Genomic DNA, 18,882 nt, shown 5'->3' on the forward strand with positions numbered 1-18,882 from the left:
TAATTCCAAGGCCCTGTTTTGTTTTTTATATCATTTCCTTTCCACTTTAGGTTGAGGCATGTTCCTAGTAACCTACAAAGATGGTAATCTCAGGTGGATCAACTTAATATATATAGAAATATGTGATCCTACTTTTCTGGGGGTGAAAAAGAGGGAATCCATTTGTAACCACTACAGGTGAATGAAACTATTGGCTTTAAAATGTAACCTTTCTAACCTTAGAAGATTTTATTTATTTATTTAAGAGAGATAACACAAGCAGCGAAGGCAGGAGGCAGAGGGAGAGGGAGAAGAAGACTCCCCACTGAGCAGGGAGCCCAATGATGTGGGGCTCAATCCCAGGACCCCAGGACCATGACCTGAGGCAAAGGCAGACACTTAACTGACTAAACCACCCAGGTGCCACTACATTTTATATACATTTTTTAAATTACCAATATAATACATATACATGTTCAAAAATAAAGGGAAGAACTTAGAATGAAAAGCAGGAGTCCCTTGCCTTGTTCTTTTCCTTTCCAGTCTTACGTCCTTCTTTATCAGATAAAAAGTTGTATTTTTAATTTACTTTCTCTACTTTTTGAGTGAATTGATAGCACTGTGTTGTGTGTAGCTATATTTTGTTATATTGCTTAATCTACTCAGTTAAGATGTAAATACGTATATACATTTTATAGGTTTCAAGACTTTAATGAAAATAGACCTGTAAAGCAGTCTAAATTGGAGCAGCAATAACTGCATCAAGGGGACCCCTGGGTGGCTCAGTCAGTTAAGTGTCGGCCTTCAGCTCAGGTCATGGTCCTGGAATCGAGTCTCATATGGGGCTCCTTGCTCAGTGGGGAGCCTACTTCTCCCTCTAACTGCCACCGCCCCTGCTTGTGCTCTCTCTCCCTCTCTGACAAATAAAAAATGTTTAAAATCTTTTAAAAAAATAATAATAATTGCATCAAGGATTCCCTAAAGGAAGGATAATGCAGTGAAAGTGTGTATGTCATCATAATGACCTAGGTTTGAGTCCAGATATGCTGCCTATTAACTTGGAGTCCTTAGGCAGTTCTCTGACTTCCTCAAAATCAGTTTCTTCATTTAACCTAAGAGTATAATAATTGCTTTCTCTAAAAGTTATGAGGATTAACTGAGATAGAAATAAAGCATCCTACCTTCTCTTTCTGCGTTAATTGCTGCTGCAACTCATATTGAAAACTTTACTAAATGGAGTTCTCATAATTTTTGAAAGATGACCAGTCTTTTGAATTTTAATAAAAAGAAAGCATATGACCAGTTTAAAGTGTAACTGCTAATTAAAGACCCTCAGTCTATTACAAAAAACAAACAGCTAATTATTTTGTAATTTAAGGTAGGTGAAACAAACCAGTTCCTCAGATTGTGATGGTTTGGTGTATTTGTTAGGGCACATACAATAAGCTGCTGAAGTAGATACCCAAATATACAATGATGTAAACAGGACAGAAGTTTATGTCTTTCTTGGGTAATAGCCAAGGGATCCTGGGGTGGTAGAGCAGCTCTGCCATCTTCACCATATGGTGCCCATCTTTAGATCCAAGGGAATTACTCCAGTGTTGCTATCTTTCAACCAATGAGAAAATAGAAAAGGCCACATGACAATAAAAGTAAGAACCCATAAAGAAAAATTAGTAAACTCATCTATATGAACATTTTATGCATTGCAAGAAAAAGTTTTATATAGCAGAAAGTTTTATAAGCAAGTTTTATAAAAACTATAAAAGTTTTATAAAAACTATAAAAAGTTTTATAAGCAAAGCTATAAATTAAGGGAAAACATCTGCAAACCATGTCAGAGGACTAATTTCCTTGGGAGGGAAAGAGCTCCTTCAAATAAGAAGAAAAGATCAATAACCCTTTAGAAAAATAGGCAAGGATGAAATATATATTTCACAAAGTGGAAAATATAAATAGCTTTCAAACCTACAAAAAAAAATTACTCAGTCTCACTCATGTATGTTAAAACTACAAATAAGGCACCATTTTTTACCTATAAATTTAACAAAGATCAAAAAGTTTGATAAGGCACTCTGTTGCCTAGGACATAGGGAAGCAGTCCATCACCTGTCAACAAATATGTGAGCTCCTAAAAGTGCCAGATACTATTCTAGGCACTGAAAGGACAGTGGTGAACTGGAATGAGTTTCTGCCCCCAAGGACTCTGTTGTCTGGTTGAAGCTGGGGAAAAGAGTGATAGGAAAGACAGAGTAAGCATGTAACCAAATCAAATTGTTTTCAGATGGTCATTAAGTGTAGTATGTAAAATACAGTGAGATAATAGAGAATAACTCAGGGAGAGGAAGTCATTTTAGAAAATTAGGGGAGACTTCTCTGAAAGGTAACACTTGAAGAGGAGGCACCCATGTAAAGATCTAGGGACCATTCTTAAAGGAGTAGGACCTTGTATTAACTCATACAGTCAAGGTTCTCCAGAGAAACAGAATCAATAGAGTGGAGAGGTAGCTATATAGATATAGATTTATTATAAGGAATTGGTGTACACAGGCCAAGAACTCCCACCATCTGCCATCTGCAAGCTGGAGATGGCTGATGGTGTAATTCCAGTCTCAGTCCAAGGGCTGAAAACCAGGAAACTAATGGTGTAACTCCAAGTCAAAGCCTGAGTTAATTTAATTAGGAGTGCTGATGGTGTAAGTCCTAGTCTTAAAGTGGGAGAAAACTGATGTCCTAATTCAAACAGTCAGGTAAAGAGAGCAAATTTAACCTTCCTCAGCCTGTTTCTTCTGTTCAGACCCTCAGCAGATTGGATGATGCCCACCCACACTGAGGAAAGCAATCTGCTTTCCTCTTTCCTTGACTGATTAAAATGTTAATCTTATCCAGAAACACCCTTACAGACATAGCCAGAAATAGTGTTTAAGCATATATCTAGGCACCCCATGGCCCAGCAAGTTGGCACATGAAAGTAACTATCCCATACCTGAAAGTAAAAAGGCCCTGTATTAGTTTTCTAGAGCTGCTTTATCAAAGTACCCCAAACTGGGTAGCTTAAAACAGCACAGAGGTATTGTCTTCTAGTTCTGGAGGTCAAAAGTGAAAATCAAGGTGTCAGCAGGGCTATGCTGTAAAGGCTCCAGAAACTGTTCCATCCCTTTCTCCTAACTTCTGGTAGTTGAGGCATTCCTTGGCTTCTAGATGCTGCACTCCAGTTACATGGATGCCTTCTTCTTTTGTGTCTTCACATCGTTTTCCCCGTTTTCCCGCTGTGTGTGTCTGTGACTATGTTCAAAATCTCCTTTTTTTTTAAAAAAAAAAAAAAATAAGGGCACCTGTCATGTTGGATTAAGACCATATTCTAACTGGATTACCTATGTATATCCAAATAAGATCACATCCAAGGTACTGAGGATTAGGACTTCAACATATCTTGGCGGGGGGGTGGAGTGGGAGGAGAAATGCACAATGCAATCCATAACAGGCCCCAAGATTATAATAAACCTGGGGATTTATGTTTCTGAAATTAATGTACCAGGTTATTAAAGACCACCCGTCGTCCCTCTGAAAACAGCCCAGAAAAGTTAGACACAATATTAAAAACGCTGCTTGAAGGCATCAGAAGCTGCCAAGGCAGAAAGGACTTAAGAAGATTAGAATCATAGACAAGGGAAGGATAAAGAGATGAGCCTGACATTTGGTGTTGCTTTTCCCCCTCAAAGCATTTGCTAAGTTGCAAGCAATGGTTAAGAAGCTGAGCTGAAAGCAATGGCTGAGGAGAAGCTAGCTGAGATCCCAGCAATTTTACAAGACTAAAGGGACAAAAAGTGGAGTCCAGTACCCATCAGCAGGAAGGGCCTTTGTAAATACCCCAAACTTTTCACTGGGACTCCCTAAGAGTTTCAGCCTAGAAGGAGTGTAGTGGATGTAGGTCAGCCCTTACAAAGATTGAAACTTAGCTTATCAGCTTAATCCCTGCTTATATGAAGGTGAACTGCCCCTTTCAGAACTTGCCAGAAGCAAGTATGTATCTTCTCTGAAGGAAAATAACATTATTCGGAGCCTTAAATTAAGTTATCATGCACAAAAATTACCAAACATCCAAAAGACATGACGGCATGACCAAAAATCAAAAGGAAACTAGATAATGAAAACAGACTCATGGAAGATACAGGTTTTAGGAAGATCAGAGACAAACTTTTACAGTAACTATAATGAGTGAACAATATGGGGAATTTTATTGGAGAACTAGAAACTATAAAAAAAAAAACTGAATTTTAGAACCAAGAAGAAATAACTAAAATTTAAAATAAATAGACAATTTATTATTTATTAACAGCTGGCTTGGTTAGTAGAGCATGGGACTCTTAGTCTTGGGGTTGTGAGTTTGAGCCCCATGTTGGGTGTAGAGATTACTTTAAAAAAATTGTTTTTAATAATAAATAAAGCTAAATAGATAAAAATAAATCTCAACAGATGGCTTTAAGAGCAGGCTTACCAAAATTGAAGAGAAGTTTGGTAAACTGGAAAATAAGACAAAAGAAAATACCCAGACAAAATCACAGAAAGAGAGTAGAAAATACAAAAAAGAATGTAAGGCATGAGAAATAGTATAAAGGTCTAACATATATGTAATTGGAGCCTTTGAGGGAGTGGAAAGAGATTGTGGCTGAGAATGTTCTAAAAAGATGAAAAATATCAAGCCACTGATTGAAAAGTATTATAAACCCCACTTAGGTTAAACAACAAATCTGTCCTTTTTTTTTTTTTTAAAGATTTTATTTATTTACTTGACAGAAATCACAGGCAGGCAGAGAGAGAGGGAGAAGCAGGCTCCCTGGGAGCAGAGAGCCCAACGTGGGGCTCGATTCCAGGACCCTGGGATCATGACTTGAGCTGAAGGCTTTAACAGACTGAGCCACCCAGGCGCCCCAAATCTGTCATGTTTAAATGATGGAAGACCAATCGGGTTGGAAGATGGAAAAGATGGAGAGGGAAAGTTCTTGGTGATGAGGATAGAGGCACTAGATCATATAGGGCCCTATAGGACATGGTAAGGAGTTTGGATTTTATTCTAATTACAGTTGGAATCCATTTGAGGATTTTACTAAGGAGGGATATGATCTTCAAAAATCAGTTTTGATGCTGTGTAGAGGATGCATTGTAGATAGACCACATAGGTGGTGGGGATGGTTCAGGTGAATAATGCTTATATTGCCATGGAGTTATAACCAAAGAGACTGTATAATTTAGGATATATTTCTGGAGGAAGACCCCCACTAATGGATTGGATGTGGTAAATGAGGGGAAAAAATTGAAGATAAATCTTAGACCTTTGCCTGAGCATATAAGAAGATAATTATACTATTTATTGAAATGACAAGAGCTCAGAGTGAAATAATTTGGGGGACTGATAAGCAGAAATCAGCAGGCCTAATTTTGGCCATGTTACATTGGAAGTGTCTATGAGATACCAAGTAGGAATGTCCAGTAGTCATTTAAAGGTACCAGTTTGGCACTCAAGGGAGAAGTCAGACTAGAGACAGAGACATGAAAGTTACCAGCATACAGTTTTTATTTAAAGCTACAGATCTGGGATGCCTGGTTGGCTTGATCAGTTAAGTGTCCATCTCAGTTTCAGCTCAGGTCATGATCTCAGGGTTGCAAGATAGAGCCCAACATCAGGCTCCACACTGAGAATGGAGCCTGCTTGGGATTTTCTCTCCCTCTCATTCTCTCTCTCCCAAAACAAACAAAACAGTAACTACAGACTTGAATGGGGGAAAGTATAGACATAGACGATAACAAGCTCTGAACCAAATCCTGGATCATTCCAACACTCAGAGGTAGTATAAATTATAGTTAGCAGGAGATGAGCAAGAATTCATATGTATCACTTCTTATATCCTTTTGGTGAGTTCTTAGCACACTGCCATAGCACAACAGGAAGGTATAAAATGTTGTCATAATACCACATGATGTCACTTGTATGTGGAATTTAAAAAACAAAACAGATGAACATAGGGGAAGGAAAGGATAAATAAAATAAAATGAAAACAGGAGGCAAATCATAAGAGACTCTATAGGGAAAAAACAGGGTTGCTGAAGGGGAGGTAGGTGGGGGGATGGGGTAACTGGGCTTGGGTATTAAGAAGGGCATGTGATGTACTGAGCACTGGGTGTTGTATGCAACTGATGAAGCATTGAATTCTATCTCTGAAACTAATAATACACTATATGTTACTTAAATTGAATTTAAATTAAAAAAATTTTTAAATTATTGTCATTATTTTGGGGTGCCAGATGCCCATGTAAAAATACAGTTTTCTATTACTTCAGAGAGCAGGGGAATGGATGGTTGGAGTACAGCTAGCATTCTTTCTACAGAGGTTGAATACAGAAGTAGGTCCAGCAAATGAAAGTGAGAAGGAGCAGCCAGTGAGATGGGAGTAAAACCAAGTAATTGTGGCACAATGGAATGTTAGGGAAAAAAAATATCATGTAAGAAAGGAGGTGGAGTGGCCAAGTTTGTCAGATGTTCTTGGGGGGTTAAGTAAGATGGAGTAAGATGGGCTTTAACAAAAATGGACAACATTGGTAATCTTAAGAACCATTGCAGAAAGGAAAATGACGACAAAAACCTGTTAGAAATAGATTGAATAGAGATTGGGATACAGCAAATTGAGAAGTTTTTGAGCAGTTTAGCTGAAGAGGGAAGCAAAGAATTAGCTAGAAGAGACAAGGATCATCTGGAGAAAGTTTTGTTTTATTTAGTGAAGTGTGCTCTTAAGGGATATGACAATAACATAGTAAGAATAATTCAATAATTCATAATGGGGCAGATTTAGTGGCATGGCCACGCCAGAAATCAATGGGACAGGAAAGGGGAAGGGCAGCAAATATTCATAAGTAATTGAGTTTACCATAGATTGCTGCTCATCTTATTTCAATTCACCACTTTTTGGGGGGAGGGAGGCGCTGGGTACATGGTACATGGTACATATACATTGATGGTACATGACAAGGTAGGGTTCCCCAAGTCCCTCCCCTTCTTCATGGGGTCTGGGATGGAAACTGTTCAGAGGTCAGGAGATTCTCAATATGTTGGGGGATGAGTTAGGGCAAGAATTCCCAGCAGCTGAGGGCCTCTCTCTTTTTGTTCTGCTGAGACTGATGGTCCAGGGGGCTCTTACTCCTTGGAGGCCATGTGGATGATAAGGTCCACCACCTGGTTGCTATAGCCAAATTCATTGTCATACTAGAAACAAGCTAGACAAAGTGGTCTTGGAGAGCAATGCCAACATCAAAGGTGGAAGAATGGGTGTCACTTTTATAGTCACAGGAGACAACCTGGTACTCATTGTAGCCCAGGATGCCTTTGATGGGGCCCTCTGATGCTTGCTTTACCACTTCACCACCTTCTTGATGTCATCATATTTGGCAGCTTTCTCCAAGCAGTAGGTCAGATCCATGATTGATGTGTTGTAGGTGGAGACACAGAAGGCCATGCCAGTGAGCTTCTCATTCACTTCAGGGATGATCTTGCCTACAGCTTTGGCAGCACCAGTAGAAGCAGGGATGATGTTCTGGGCAGTCTCTCTCAATCATTATGTGGCAGCTTCCCAGAGGGTCCATCACAGTCTTCTGGGTGGCACTGATGGCATGGAGTCATGAATCATGAGTCCCTCCGTGATGCCAAAGTTGTCAAGAATGACTTTAGCCAGAAGGGCCAAGCAGTTGGTGGCGCAGAAGGCATTGCTGACAGTCTTGAGGGGGTTGCCATACTTCTCATGGTTCATGCCCATTACAAACATGGAAGCATCAACAGGAGGGGCAGAGATGATGACCCTTTTGGCCCCGCCCTTCAAGTGAGCTCCAGCCTTCCCCATGGTGGTGAAGACCCCAGTGGACTCATAACATACTCAGCACTAGCATCACCCCATTTGATGGTGACAAGGTATCACTCCTGGAAGATGGAGATAGGTTTTCCATGGATGACAAGTTTCCTGTTCTCATCCTTGATGGTACCATTGACTTTGCTGTGGGTAGAATCATACTGGAACATGTAGACCATGTGGTTGAGGTGAATGAAGGGTCATTGATGGTGACAGTATTTGCTTTGCCAGAGTTAAAAGCAGCTCTGGTGACCAGGTGCCCAGTAAAGCCAAATCCATTTATTATGTTCACCATTGTGTCTTAGGGACGTAGCTGGCACTGCACTGTAAGATGTAGCTGTCTGTAAAACAGGGAGGAGCAGAGATCTTAGATTCACTACTTTAAAGATGGAAATGGTATTCAAAAAAATGAACTCTTGCCATTTGCAACAACATGGATGTACCTAGAGGGTGTTGTGCTAAGTGAAATATCAGAGAAAGACAAATACTGTATGATTTCACTTCTATGTGGAATCTAAAAAAACAAAACAAACAAAAACCAGAAACAGAATCAGAAGTACAGAGAACACAGTGGTGGTTGCCAGAGGGGAGGAGGATGAGGGATGCTTGAAATAGGTGAAGGAGATTACGAGATACAAACTTCCAGTCATAAAATGGCTGTCACAGAGATGAAATGAAATAAGTCACAGAGATGAAAAGTACAGCATGGGGGAATACCATTACTAATTTTGTAATTGCATTGTATGGTGACAGATGGTGGCTATACTTACCATGATGCGCATTGCATAATATTTAGAATTGTCAAATCGCTGTGTTGTAACCTAAAACTGATTTTTTTAAAGTGAGTAGGGAGAGGAGATTCTGACCCTAATTGTAATGGCAAACACACATACAGGATATATTGTATGCTGGGCTTTGTTCTAAGTGTTTTATACTTAATTCTCTCAACTGTGCAGTGTCCTAAATCCAGAGATTTGGCAAATTATTGTATAGTTATATGTTTCAAATAAAATAAAATGTCAAGATGCCTATACATTTTTTTAATTATTTTTTACTTTTGCCTGTCTTGTTCACATTAGTTAAGAGGGAGTCTACTATACTAACATGGGTATGGTGTGTGTGTGTGACACACACACACACATATATTTATATTAACATGGACAATATCATATATAAGTAGAAGAAAGTAAGATGTAAAACAGTGTGTGTAGGGGTACCTGGGTGGTTCAATCAGTTAAACGTCTGCCTTCAGCTTAGGTCATGATCCCACAGTCCTGAAATAGAACACCAACATCTGGCTCTCTGCTCTGAAAGAAGCCTGCTTTCCCACTCCCCCTGCTTGTGTTCCCTCTCTTGCTGTCTCTTTCTCTGTCAAATAAATAAACAAAATCTTTAAAAGAAAAAAAAAAAATAACAGTGTGTGTAGTATGGTACATTTGAGTAAAAGGCATCTTTTGGTTTGTTCCTAAAAGTTGGTAACGGTAGTTGTCTGTGGGGTGGGAGTTTCAACTCTTTATAAAATCTTTCCACAGTTTCATTCACGTGCTTACTAATAAGTAAATAATTTAACCTTTCTTTGATGATTTGGGTTCTTACAGTGTATCTAGGGTACTCTTTGGCAATTTCTTCTTCAGAATAGATTAAAAATTAGCTTGTCTTCTTACCATTTCCCTTTTTCAGATTTAAGTTAAATTCTCAATTAAACTTCTGACAATTTGGGGAATAGGGGTAGGGTAGCCATCCAAATAGTTGAATTTAGGATCATTAGAAATTTACTGTCAATATTTATTAAGCATGTAAATATGTAAATATCTACTTCAGGATTATTTTATTTGTGTTTAATTTTAAATCTTTATTTTTTTAAGATTTTATTCATTTTATTTGTCAGAGAGAGAGAGAGAGAGCACAAACAGGGAAGCAGCAAGCAGGAGGAGAAGCAGGCTCCCCACTGAGCAGGGAGCCCGATGTGGGTGGGACTTGACGCTAGGACCCTGGGATCATGACCTGAGCCTAAGGCAGACACTTAATCAACTGAGCCACCCAGTTGTTCCTAATTTTAAATCTTTAATCATATGATATCCTTATAGTGTTTTTTATCTTTCACAGGAATTGAAAGGTGGAAAAGCTTATGCAAAGGTAAGTAGATGTTTTTTAACTCTTTTGGAACTTGTAATATTACTCACTGCTACTTATAAGCTTAAAAATTAAATGGTTTGCTCTTCTAATTGCTATTCAGGTTGGCTGTTTTTATTTGTTTGTTTATTTATTTATTTATTTTTTAAGATTTTTATTTATTTTAGAGAGTGCAAGTGGGGGAAAGAGCAGACTCCCCACCAAGCAGGGCTCCATCCCACAACCGAGAGATCATGACCTGAGATGAAATCGAGAGTCAGACGCTTAACAGACTGAGCCACCCAGGCACCCCAATTTGGCTGTTTTTAAATAAAGCAACTTGGAGATTGAACAGTTGGATCCAGCAATAAATTATAGGCACATTCTTCCTAAAAACTGGTTATAAGATGTTATTCTTACATTTCAGCTTCCCTACTAGAAGATCATCTCTGGTTTCCATTAAGTAATAGCATCTGTTAATACTGTCTCCCCTGGGAAGTGTTACTAATCCTGCCTCCCCTCACCACTCAGTGGAACAGGACCTCTCCTCTGTGTTCTCTTAGCAGTCTGTATGTAGTACACTACAATTCTTTATACTTCTACTAGCTATATGGAATTACTAATGATTTGTGTGCTCACCTTTTTGATGAATAGAAGGAATTAGTAATACTGCCAGAAACACACATACTCCTCTTTTATTTTCATCTCTGATGGTATCTCTGTCAATTCAGTCATCTGCACCAGGATAGCAGCTTAACCATCAACTCTTAAGTCCTTAAAACTATGTGGTTGTAGTGTCAGTTAGGATGTTCTTTGCTGCAAGTAACAGATCACCATCCTCACCTAGAGGGGTTTTGTTTTTTGTTTTTTGTTTTTTGTTTTTAATCTCACAGAGCAAGTAGATATGAAACAGAGCTGCAGATGTGAGCTAGAGCTGCTCCAGGAGTAGTTAATCCACTCACTAAAGGACATCATCAAGAACCCATGTTACTTTTCTCTTTTCATTCTTCCATTCACTGTGTCATGGTTTTATCCTTGCCCAGCTCGTCTCATGATCACCAGGTGGCTTGAGTTTTAGTCCACACATTCACATATGACAAAATCCAGCTGAGTGAGAAAATCTCTGAGTGAAAAAATTTTTCCTAGTTGGCCCTCAGAAGATTTCCCCATAACTTTCATTGGCCACAGCTGATGATATGGCCACTCCTAAACCAGGCATGGGTGGTAGGAATGAATTGCCATGACTAGTTTAGACTCATCAGTTTGACAATGAGCTAAAGGTTGGGCTACTTTCCTTTTGCACATGGATGAGCTAAGGGTGGACACTTGAATAAAATCAGGGCTCTGCTAACAAGGAATATAAGAACATTGGATGATGGTGGGGAGGCAAAAAACAGCGTCTGCTGCAGTTGACAAATCCTGATTTCTCCTTTCTTATTTAAAAACCATCCCTTCTCTCCATTCACAAGGCAGGTGCCTTAGGTTATGCCTTCATTATTTCGTACTTAAAACCTGCACTGGCCTCTTACCTTTTATTCTCTGCCTCTGATGTCTCCCTCTATCCGTCCTCTATATTATTGCCATAGGATCATTCTGAAATTCAGACATGATCATTCCCCCACTTTTAGTCCTTCAGCAGCTATCTATTGTCTGTTAAGGAAAATGAGATGAAAGTCTTTAGCTAGCATTTAGACCATCTCGGACATCATCTGTACATGCTCACACTCAGACTCACTTAATTCTTACGCTTCAGACTTACTGCCCTCAGAAACCTCCTGGAATGTACTCTGCTATTTTATGCTCTTTGCCTTGTGACTTGATATTTCCTCTGCCATGCATATGCTTCCCCCTTCCCTTGTCCTGTCAACGTATACAGCATTAAGTCATCCTTTCCCTGAGAAATTTTCTTTTCCTTTCTGTCTTGTAACTTCTTCCATTCCAGCCCTTAAACTTTTTTTTTTTTTTTTTTTTTTTCATAAGAATGTGTTTTCTGGGGCACCTGGGTGGCTCAGTGAGTTAAAGTCTCTGCCTTCGGCTCAGGTCATGCTCTCAGGGTCCTGGGATCGAGCCCTGCATCGGGCTCTCTGCTCAGCCAGGAGCCTGCTTCCTCCCACTCTCTCTGCCTACTTGTGATCTCTGTGTCAAATAAATAAATAAAATCTTAAAAAAAAAAAAAAATGTGTTTTTTTCTATCTTCCCTCATTTAACTGTGAGCTCTTTGACACTAGGAATGATTTATATATTCCCAATGCCTAATGTTACCTAAAATGTAGATGCTCAGAATTATTTGCCAATAAAGTAATATCTACCGCAGAAGTAACTAGTATCTAAGTATATGTGCCATTTTAAGGAGACCGTTATTTCAGTGAAGCCAAAGAGAAAATCATAAGGAAATATGGACTCCTTGGTGCCTCACTAGTCCTTGCCTGTCCTGTTCTCACTGTTTTTGCAGTGTCCAGAACAGGGCCTGGCACATAAAAGGTGCTCAGTAAGTAAATATTGACCTTCAGCTTGAAACATCACAGTCTTCATTGGTAACCTACAGCCTAAAACATCACATTGCTACACATTTTTTATGCTTTCTTAATGGTGACTGACCACATTCTTTTTTTTTTTATTCTTGGTGACATAGTAATACCAGCTTTCTAATAGTGAGTGCTAAGCCAATAGTCTGCTTTTTGTTCAACAAATATGTATTAACTGCCAGCATATGGAAAAACTGTTCTCGGCACAAAACAGACCCAAATCCCTGCCTTTGTGGAGCTTATAGTCTTATGGAAGGTTGGAGGGGACAGACAGTAAACAAAATAAATATGAAATGTGTATGTATGTGATATGCTGACAGCTACTAAGGAGAAGAAGAAGACAGGTGAAGGGTAAAGGTGGATAGCTACAGGGGAGGGGAGAGAGGGAGGGAGGAGTCAGGGCAATAAGAAGGCTCCTTAGGTGGTATTTGAGCATAGACCTGAATGGAGTGAGGAGGAAAGCTACAGGAAGATCTAAGGATGTGTCAGGCAAAAGAACAGTAAGTGTTAAAGGCCTTGAGGCAGTCTAGGCATTTTCAAGAAGAAGGACATTGTGGCCAGGAGAGTAAATAAGGAAGAGGGCGGGGACATGAAGCTGACAAGGTGGTGGCCAAGGATGAAGGGACCGGAGACAGGCAATGTAGACAACTCTCTCCAGGAGTTGTTTGTTTTTGTTTTTGTTTTTTTTTTATGAAAGCAGAAAGATAGTCCAACAGACTGGAGAGAGACAGGGGATGAGGTTTTCTTTTGTTCATTAAGATGGTAAAAACTCCAGCATGCTTGTGTGCTAACGGAGTGGTTCAGTAGAGAAGGGAAACTTGAGAGCACAGAAGAGAGGGAGGAATTCCTGCAGCAGTGCACTTGAGTAGGCAGGAGGAGAGTGGTTGGCTCCAGGTTGGAGCACAGCTGGGTCAGTTACTACAGCACATGGGTATAGCTGCAGAAAGGTGAGGGGATGTGGTTGGCAATAAGAACTTCTGGAAGTTAAGCGCTCTTTTGATTGCCTTTAGCTTCTGGGTGAATTAGGAAGCAAGGCATCAGCACAGAGTTTGAGTGGAAAGGAGTTGCTGGAGATTTCAAGGGAAAGAGTAATATATGAAATACGGCCTTCAGATGATGTGTAATCAAATAGCCCCATGAATCTTCACATGTTCATTGGTATATGGCTTTACCTTGGACACATCCAGGCTTTTCTGCTGATCTCTTAGACCCCTAAAAGGCAGTAAGGTGAGAGGAGCTGTGTGAAAATTAGTTAGATGTCACCTGTGGCCTGATGTGTTCTGACTTACTATTGCATTTAGGAATCATGGCCTTTAAACTGGTCTGTAAGTTCTTATTTTTCATTCTTTTTGTACCAGTTAAAAGTTACTAAAACAATGCTCTAGCCTGTAGTTAAAATCTTCATCTTGAATGCCTTCTCATGTGCCCAATATGTATCTTAAAATCTTAAAGCAGGCAGCTTAAAATTTTTATTAGGTATTCAGGGATATGTGCTTAATTGCAAATTCAAAACATTTTTTTGTTTTTCAATAAAAGACTCCATATGCACTGCACATAGTTGTATAGAATAGAACAGACTTAGTTTTTAAAAAATGGGACCTATTTCTTGTACCACTTGGAAATAAGAAATAGGGGTTGAACAACATCAGAGGACAGACCGTGGGTGATCTTTGATAGCTGTAGAAAATGGGAATTGAGGTGCGCCTGGGTGGCTCAGTGGGTTAAAGCCTCTGCCTTCAGCTCAGGTCATGATCCCAGGGTCCTAGGATCGAGCCCCACATCGGGCTCTCTGGTTGGTGGAGAGCCTGCTTCCCTTCCTCTCTCTGCCTGCCTCTCTGCCTGCTTGTGATCTCTGCCTGTCAAATAAATAAATACAGTCTTTAAAAAAAAAAAAAGAAAGAAAGAAAGAAAATGGGGATTGAACCTGAGTAGTAATGAGAGGAAGGAAGAGGATTTTTTTTAATTTATTTTTTATTTTCAGCATAACAGTATTCATTATTTTTGCACCACACCCAGTGCACCATGCAATCCGTGCCCTCTATAATACCCACTACCTGGTACCCCAAGGGAGGGGATTGATCTAAACGTTTGGAGAGCAGCATAGAGGGTTGTTGTAGGGCACAGTTTTGGGGAAGGGGAAAAGGTTTCATAAGAAGGGATTTAGCTTAAGTTGATCAGCAAAGCAAATGCTGTGGAATGTGGTGAAGGAGTAGGGGCTTATACTGAAGAAAACTTAAATCACTCTATTTCTTGCATGGAAAGTACAAATTTAATAACCTGCAACTGTTTGTAGTCACCAGTGGTTAACTGGGCATGGAGCCAAAGGCAGAATAGGGAGAAGAAAGTCTGATCAGTTTTCTTTATGAATATGCAAATGATCATGATTGGTCTGCTACTATTTCCCACAGTGTGGGGTGAGTACCACTGCTACTTGCAATGATTTTAATTGTTTGATAAACATTATTTCTACTTCAACAGCTACGTATTTCAATGTGTACAGAAAAAAATATATTTAGCACATCAAATATGTGATTTGAGATCAAATTGCCTAAGACAAGATTAGAATACTTAACACATTTTTACAAAAGAAGCAAGGCAATCTAAAGACACACATTAAGCAAATAATAAAGCAGATACTGCCAAAACTGCAAATGACTGATTTTGAGAAAACTTGTCTAGAACATGGGTTGAATGTTTATTTTAAGGAGAATATGATAGAAGCCTAGTAGATATTCTATTAATATAATTCCCTTTCTTTTCATAGCTGGGCTTTGCAGATCTAAACCTGGCAGAGTTTGCTGGATCAGGAAATACCACTCGTCGCTGTTTACTGGAAGGCTATGATACCAAAAATACAAGACAGGATAATTCCATTCTTAAAGTAAGCACATTTTGAGATTTACATGTCAACAAATGAGAATCTCTGCCTTTAAATAAGCATAGGAATATACAGTCAAGGGCACCATGGGATCAGCATGAGATCATAAGCTGACCACACCACTGAAGTACTCACCGTCTAAGGGAAAAGCTTCCCAAATCATAGAAGCAACGAAAGTAACAAATGTTCACCTTCATGATCCAAGGTATTTCTGGAGCTGTGAACGTTCAGGGAGTAGTACATACAACTGCTACAGCGTAAGGGCTCATAGAGAGTAAGGAGCATGAGGAGGGAAGACCTTAAAAATGTTTGTCACTTCCTAAGCATCTGTGGTGGGTGCAGAGAAGTCACTGGGCTTTCCTATAACTAGTAAAGTAACAGGTGAAACTCACTTTAGGCATCTGCCCTCTTGTTTCTAAGTACCATCAGCAGCCTCCTATTCTAGTGGCCACAGAGGAAACATACATTTGAGAGAGTTGATGAGGGTATTAAATGAAACCAGTTGAGAAAATGTTTGTAAAGCACCTTGTACCTAGTAAGACTCACTGGACAAACTTTTTGCTCTATTTTAGTTAGGTTACCCCATAATGGTAAGTTATCTAACATTAAAAAAGGAAAATTATTCAGAATAAAAACTGGATGGTCAGAAGTTAGTGGAGCAAAGAATTCCCAACACCTACACTTTTCAAACTTCATTTTCAGTAAATACACAAAAAATTTCAGAGCAGTTGCATATACCTATACGACATAAACAGTGATGCATAGGGTAGATTACAGATGAAGAATAACTTAACTCAGGTTAAGTGTCTCACTAAAGTCATTGGTGGCAGAGCAGAGACCAGATGCGTATCTTCTGCTGTGTAGAATCAGTGGTCTTTTCATGTTACCATGCTGTCTAAGCACCAGACTCAGAAGGAACAGACTGCACTGTTCAGTCTTAGACTCATCCCAAAACAAGCCACTAAATTCAGTTTCTTCATATTTGCTGTATAAGAATATTTATAATCCTTCTCTGAATTTTAGTGTCTTCGTTGGAAATTGAAATAAGTCACTAATTTCAGACTCTCCCATCCTAACCCCATTCCTTAGGGGCAGCTCCTGGCTCCCCATTGATCCTTTCACACTATCTCTCCTACTTGGTCCTATAAAGAACTTGTTTTTTTTTTTTTTTTTTTTTTTTTTGAGTGTAAGAACGTGCATGCGCAAGTTGGGGTAGGCGCAGAGAGAGAGAGAGAGAGAGAGAGAATGACTCTCAAGCAGACCCCACACTGAGCGGAGAGCCCGATGTGGGGCTCGGTCTCACAATCCTGAGATCAACACCTGAGCTAAATCCAAGAGTCAGACACTCAACTGACTGAGCACCCAGGCACCACGTAACTTACTCTTCTATAAATCACACCATTTAACTCTCACTCTCTCCCTGCCTGAGCTCTGTCATCTCCTGGCCACCTAGTTAACTTCTCTCTCCTGCTCATTGATGACTTAGCTCTTGGCTCACAAATTCTCTTTCCATCCCTTCTGTCGTCATATTTTGGTGGCTTCACCATCTGGTGGGTGATCTGTCCTTGTGGACTGTCTTCTCTACGCATTCTCTCCCTCAAGCTAATCTTTTTTGTACAAGAGGCCTCTCTGTTCCTTAAACTACCCTTCTCCAGCATCCTTTTCTTTTTCTTCTTCTCAGTTCCTCCCCCCATGGCCAAACTCTAGACTTTTTTATCTCTAGAAACCTCACCACTGGTATTCCCCTCTGCTACTTCTGTCTCCTTACATTTCCAGTCCTCTTGGTCTACTGCTCACTTAGCTGTCCTTCACCTTACTCTTCTCCCACTGCCTACCAGCCTCCACTTCCCTCCACTTCCCTCTTTATCCAGCTTAGATTCCAGAATCCGTGATTCTCTTATGCTTAAAAACACTTCTTGTGAGGCACCTGGGTGGCTCAGTCACTTAAGCCATCTGCCCTCAGCTCAGGTCATGATCCCAGGCTCCTGGGATCAAGCCCCATGTCAGGCTCCCTGCTCAGTGGGGAACCTACTTCTCCCTCTCCCTCTGCTGCTCCCCTTGCTTGTGCTCTCTCTCTCTCAAATAAAAAAAAATACTTCTTACTCCTTTGCCCATCTCCCTCATTGCTCTCTCCCAGCAAACCCCCAACCCCAGTTAAACTCAACTTCAACTGTCCTCTCTGGGCCTGCATCCTAATTGCTGAATGTTACTGGAGAATATCACACAACCATCCAGCCGCTGTTCCTATAGTCTTGCTCCCTGCCATCAAGCAACTCTCTTTCCTTTGTAAGTGTCCTTTCCCAGTTACCAAATAATCTATTTTGTACCTTCTTTCTTCTCAGATCTCTGCACACCACCCTTATTCTCAGCTAGTGGTCCTACTTTATCCTTTATGGAGAAAACAAGTCATTAGATTCAAATTCCTTCATCTTCCTGTTGCAGAATTTACAATTCTTCCTGTCTTTCTAGCCCTGTTATGCCTTCTGCCCCCATGACAATGAAGGAAATGTCCCTCTCTCTGTCCAAAGTCACTCCTTCCTCTTAAGTGCTAGAGTCCAAAGCTTGCCTGATCAAGAGCTTTGCAGCTTGGACTATCCCTTTTCCTAACCATCTCTTTCTCCAGTGAATTATGCTCATTAACATATGAAGAAACAGCTCTCATATCTACTGTATTTAAAACAAACACCTCCTCCAACCATGTCCCACTCTTTCTGTTCTCCTTCCCCACGCAGTGTCTTACAAGCTGCATGTGCCATCTCCATCCCTTCTGAGACATTCAGGATACTCAAGAGTGCTGTGTTTACGTAGTTAGAAACCAGACTGTGGAGTTCTATGAAAGTGGAGGGGATAAGGATGCCCACACAGCTGGCTCAGGTCCCACATTTAATAAGTGTAGTGCTCAGAAAAAGAACAGTAGTAGAGGGGGGCGCCTGGGTGGCTCGGTGGGTTGGGCCGCTGCCTTCGGCTCAGGTCATGATCTCGGGGTCCTGGGATCGAGCCCCACATTGGGTTCTCTGCTCAGCGGGGAGCCTGTTTCCCCCTCTCTCTCTGCCTGCCTCTCTGCCTACTTGTGATCTGTCTATCGAATAGGTGAAGTCTTTTAAAAAAAAAAAAAAAAAAAAAAGAACAGTAGTAGAGGTACAGAGGTGAAAAAATAAGAAAGAAATGAGGTTCTATTAGGATATATGGCAGCCACTAGGTAGAAAATATGCACATAAATAAATATTCTCTTCTTCATAAAGACCATGAGTTTTCAGTATTATGCAGTCCTAGTTTGAGATTTCACATCTGCCCTTTATTAGCTACCTGATAGTGAAAATACCACTTTGTCTTCTGAGCTTAGAGGGAAAGTATGAAAAATAAAAAATAAAAAAAAGGAAAGTATGAGTCTCTCATTGGAGTTTTGAACAGTAAATGAAATCATGCAGTGTACAACACTTAGCTTATGCCTGACACACAATTCTCAAATCACAATTGCTGTTAACATTGTTGT

General features: G+C 40.1%; 1 protein-coding gene and 1 pseudogene across 2 annotated transcripts in view; one reads left to right on the forward strand and one right to left on the reverse strand.

Annotated features, from left to right (window-relative positions):
* EEIG2 (EEIG family member 2) overlaps positions 1-18,882 on the forward strand; it is an 83,532-nt gene that overhangs the window by 36,664 nt on the left and 27,986 nt on the right. The window contains exons 3-4 of one of the 2 annotated variants that reach the window (XM_059135802.1): positions 9,981-10,010; positions 15,276-15,392. In XM_059135802.1, the coding sequence (XP_058991785.1) occupies positions 9,981-10,010; positions 15,276-15,392 (147 nt within the window). The remainder of the gene's footprint in view (positions 1-9,980; positions 10,011-15,275; positions 15,393-18,882) is intronic. The other variant, XM_059135803.1, reaches the window with a different exon arrangement.
* On the reverse strand, positions 7,169-8,169 carry LOC131809138 (glyceraldehyde-3-phosphate dehydrogenase-like; annotated as a pseudogene).

This window comes from Mustela lutreola, chromosome 10 (assembly GCF_030435805.1).
Source record: "Mustela lutreola isolate mMusLut2 chromosome 10, mMusLut2.pri, whole genome shotgun sequence".
Lineage (NCBI taxonomy): Eukaryota > Metazoa > Chordata > Mammalia > Carnivora > Mustelidae > Mustela > Mustela lutreola.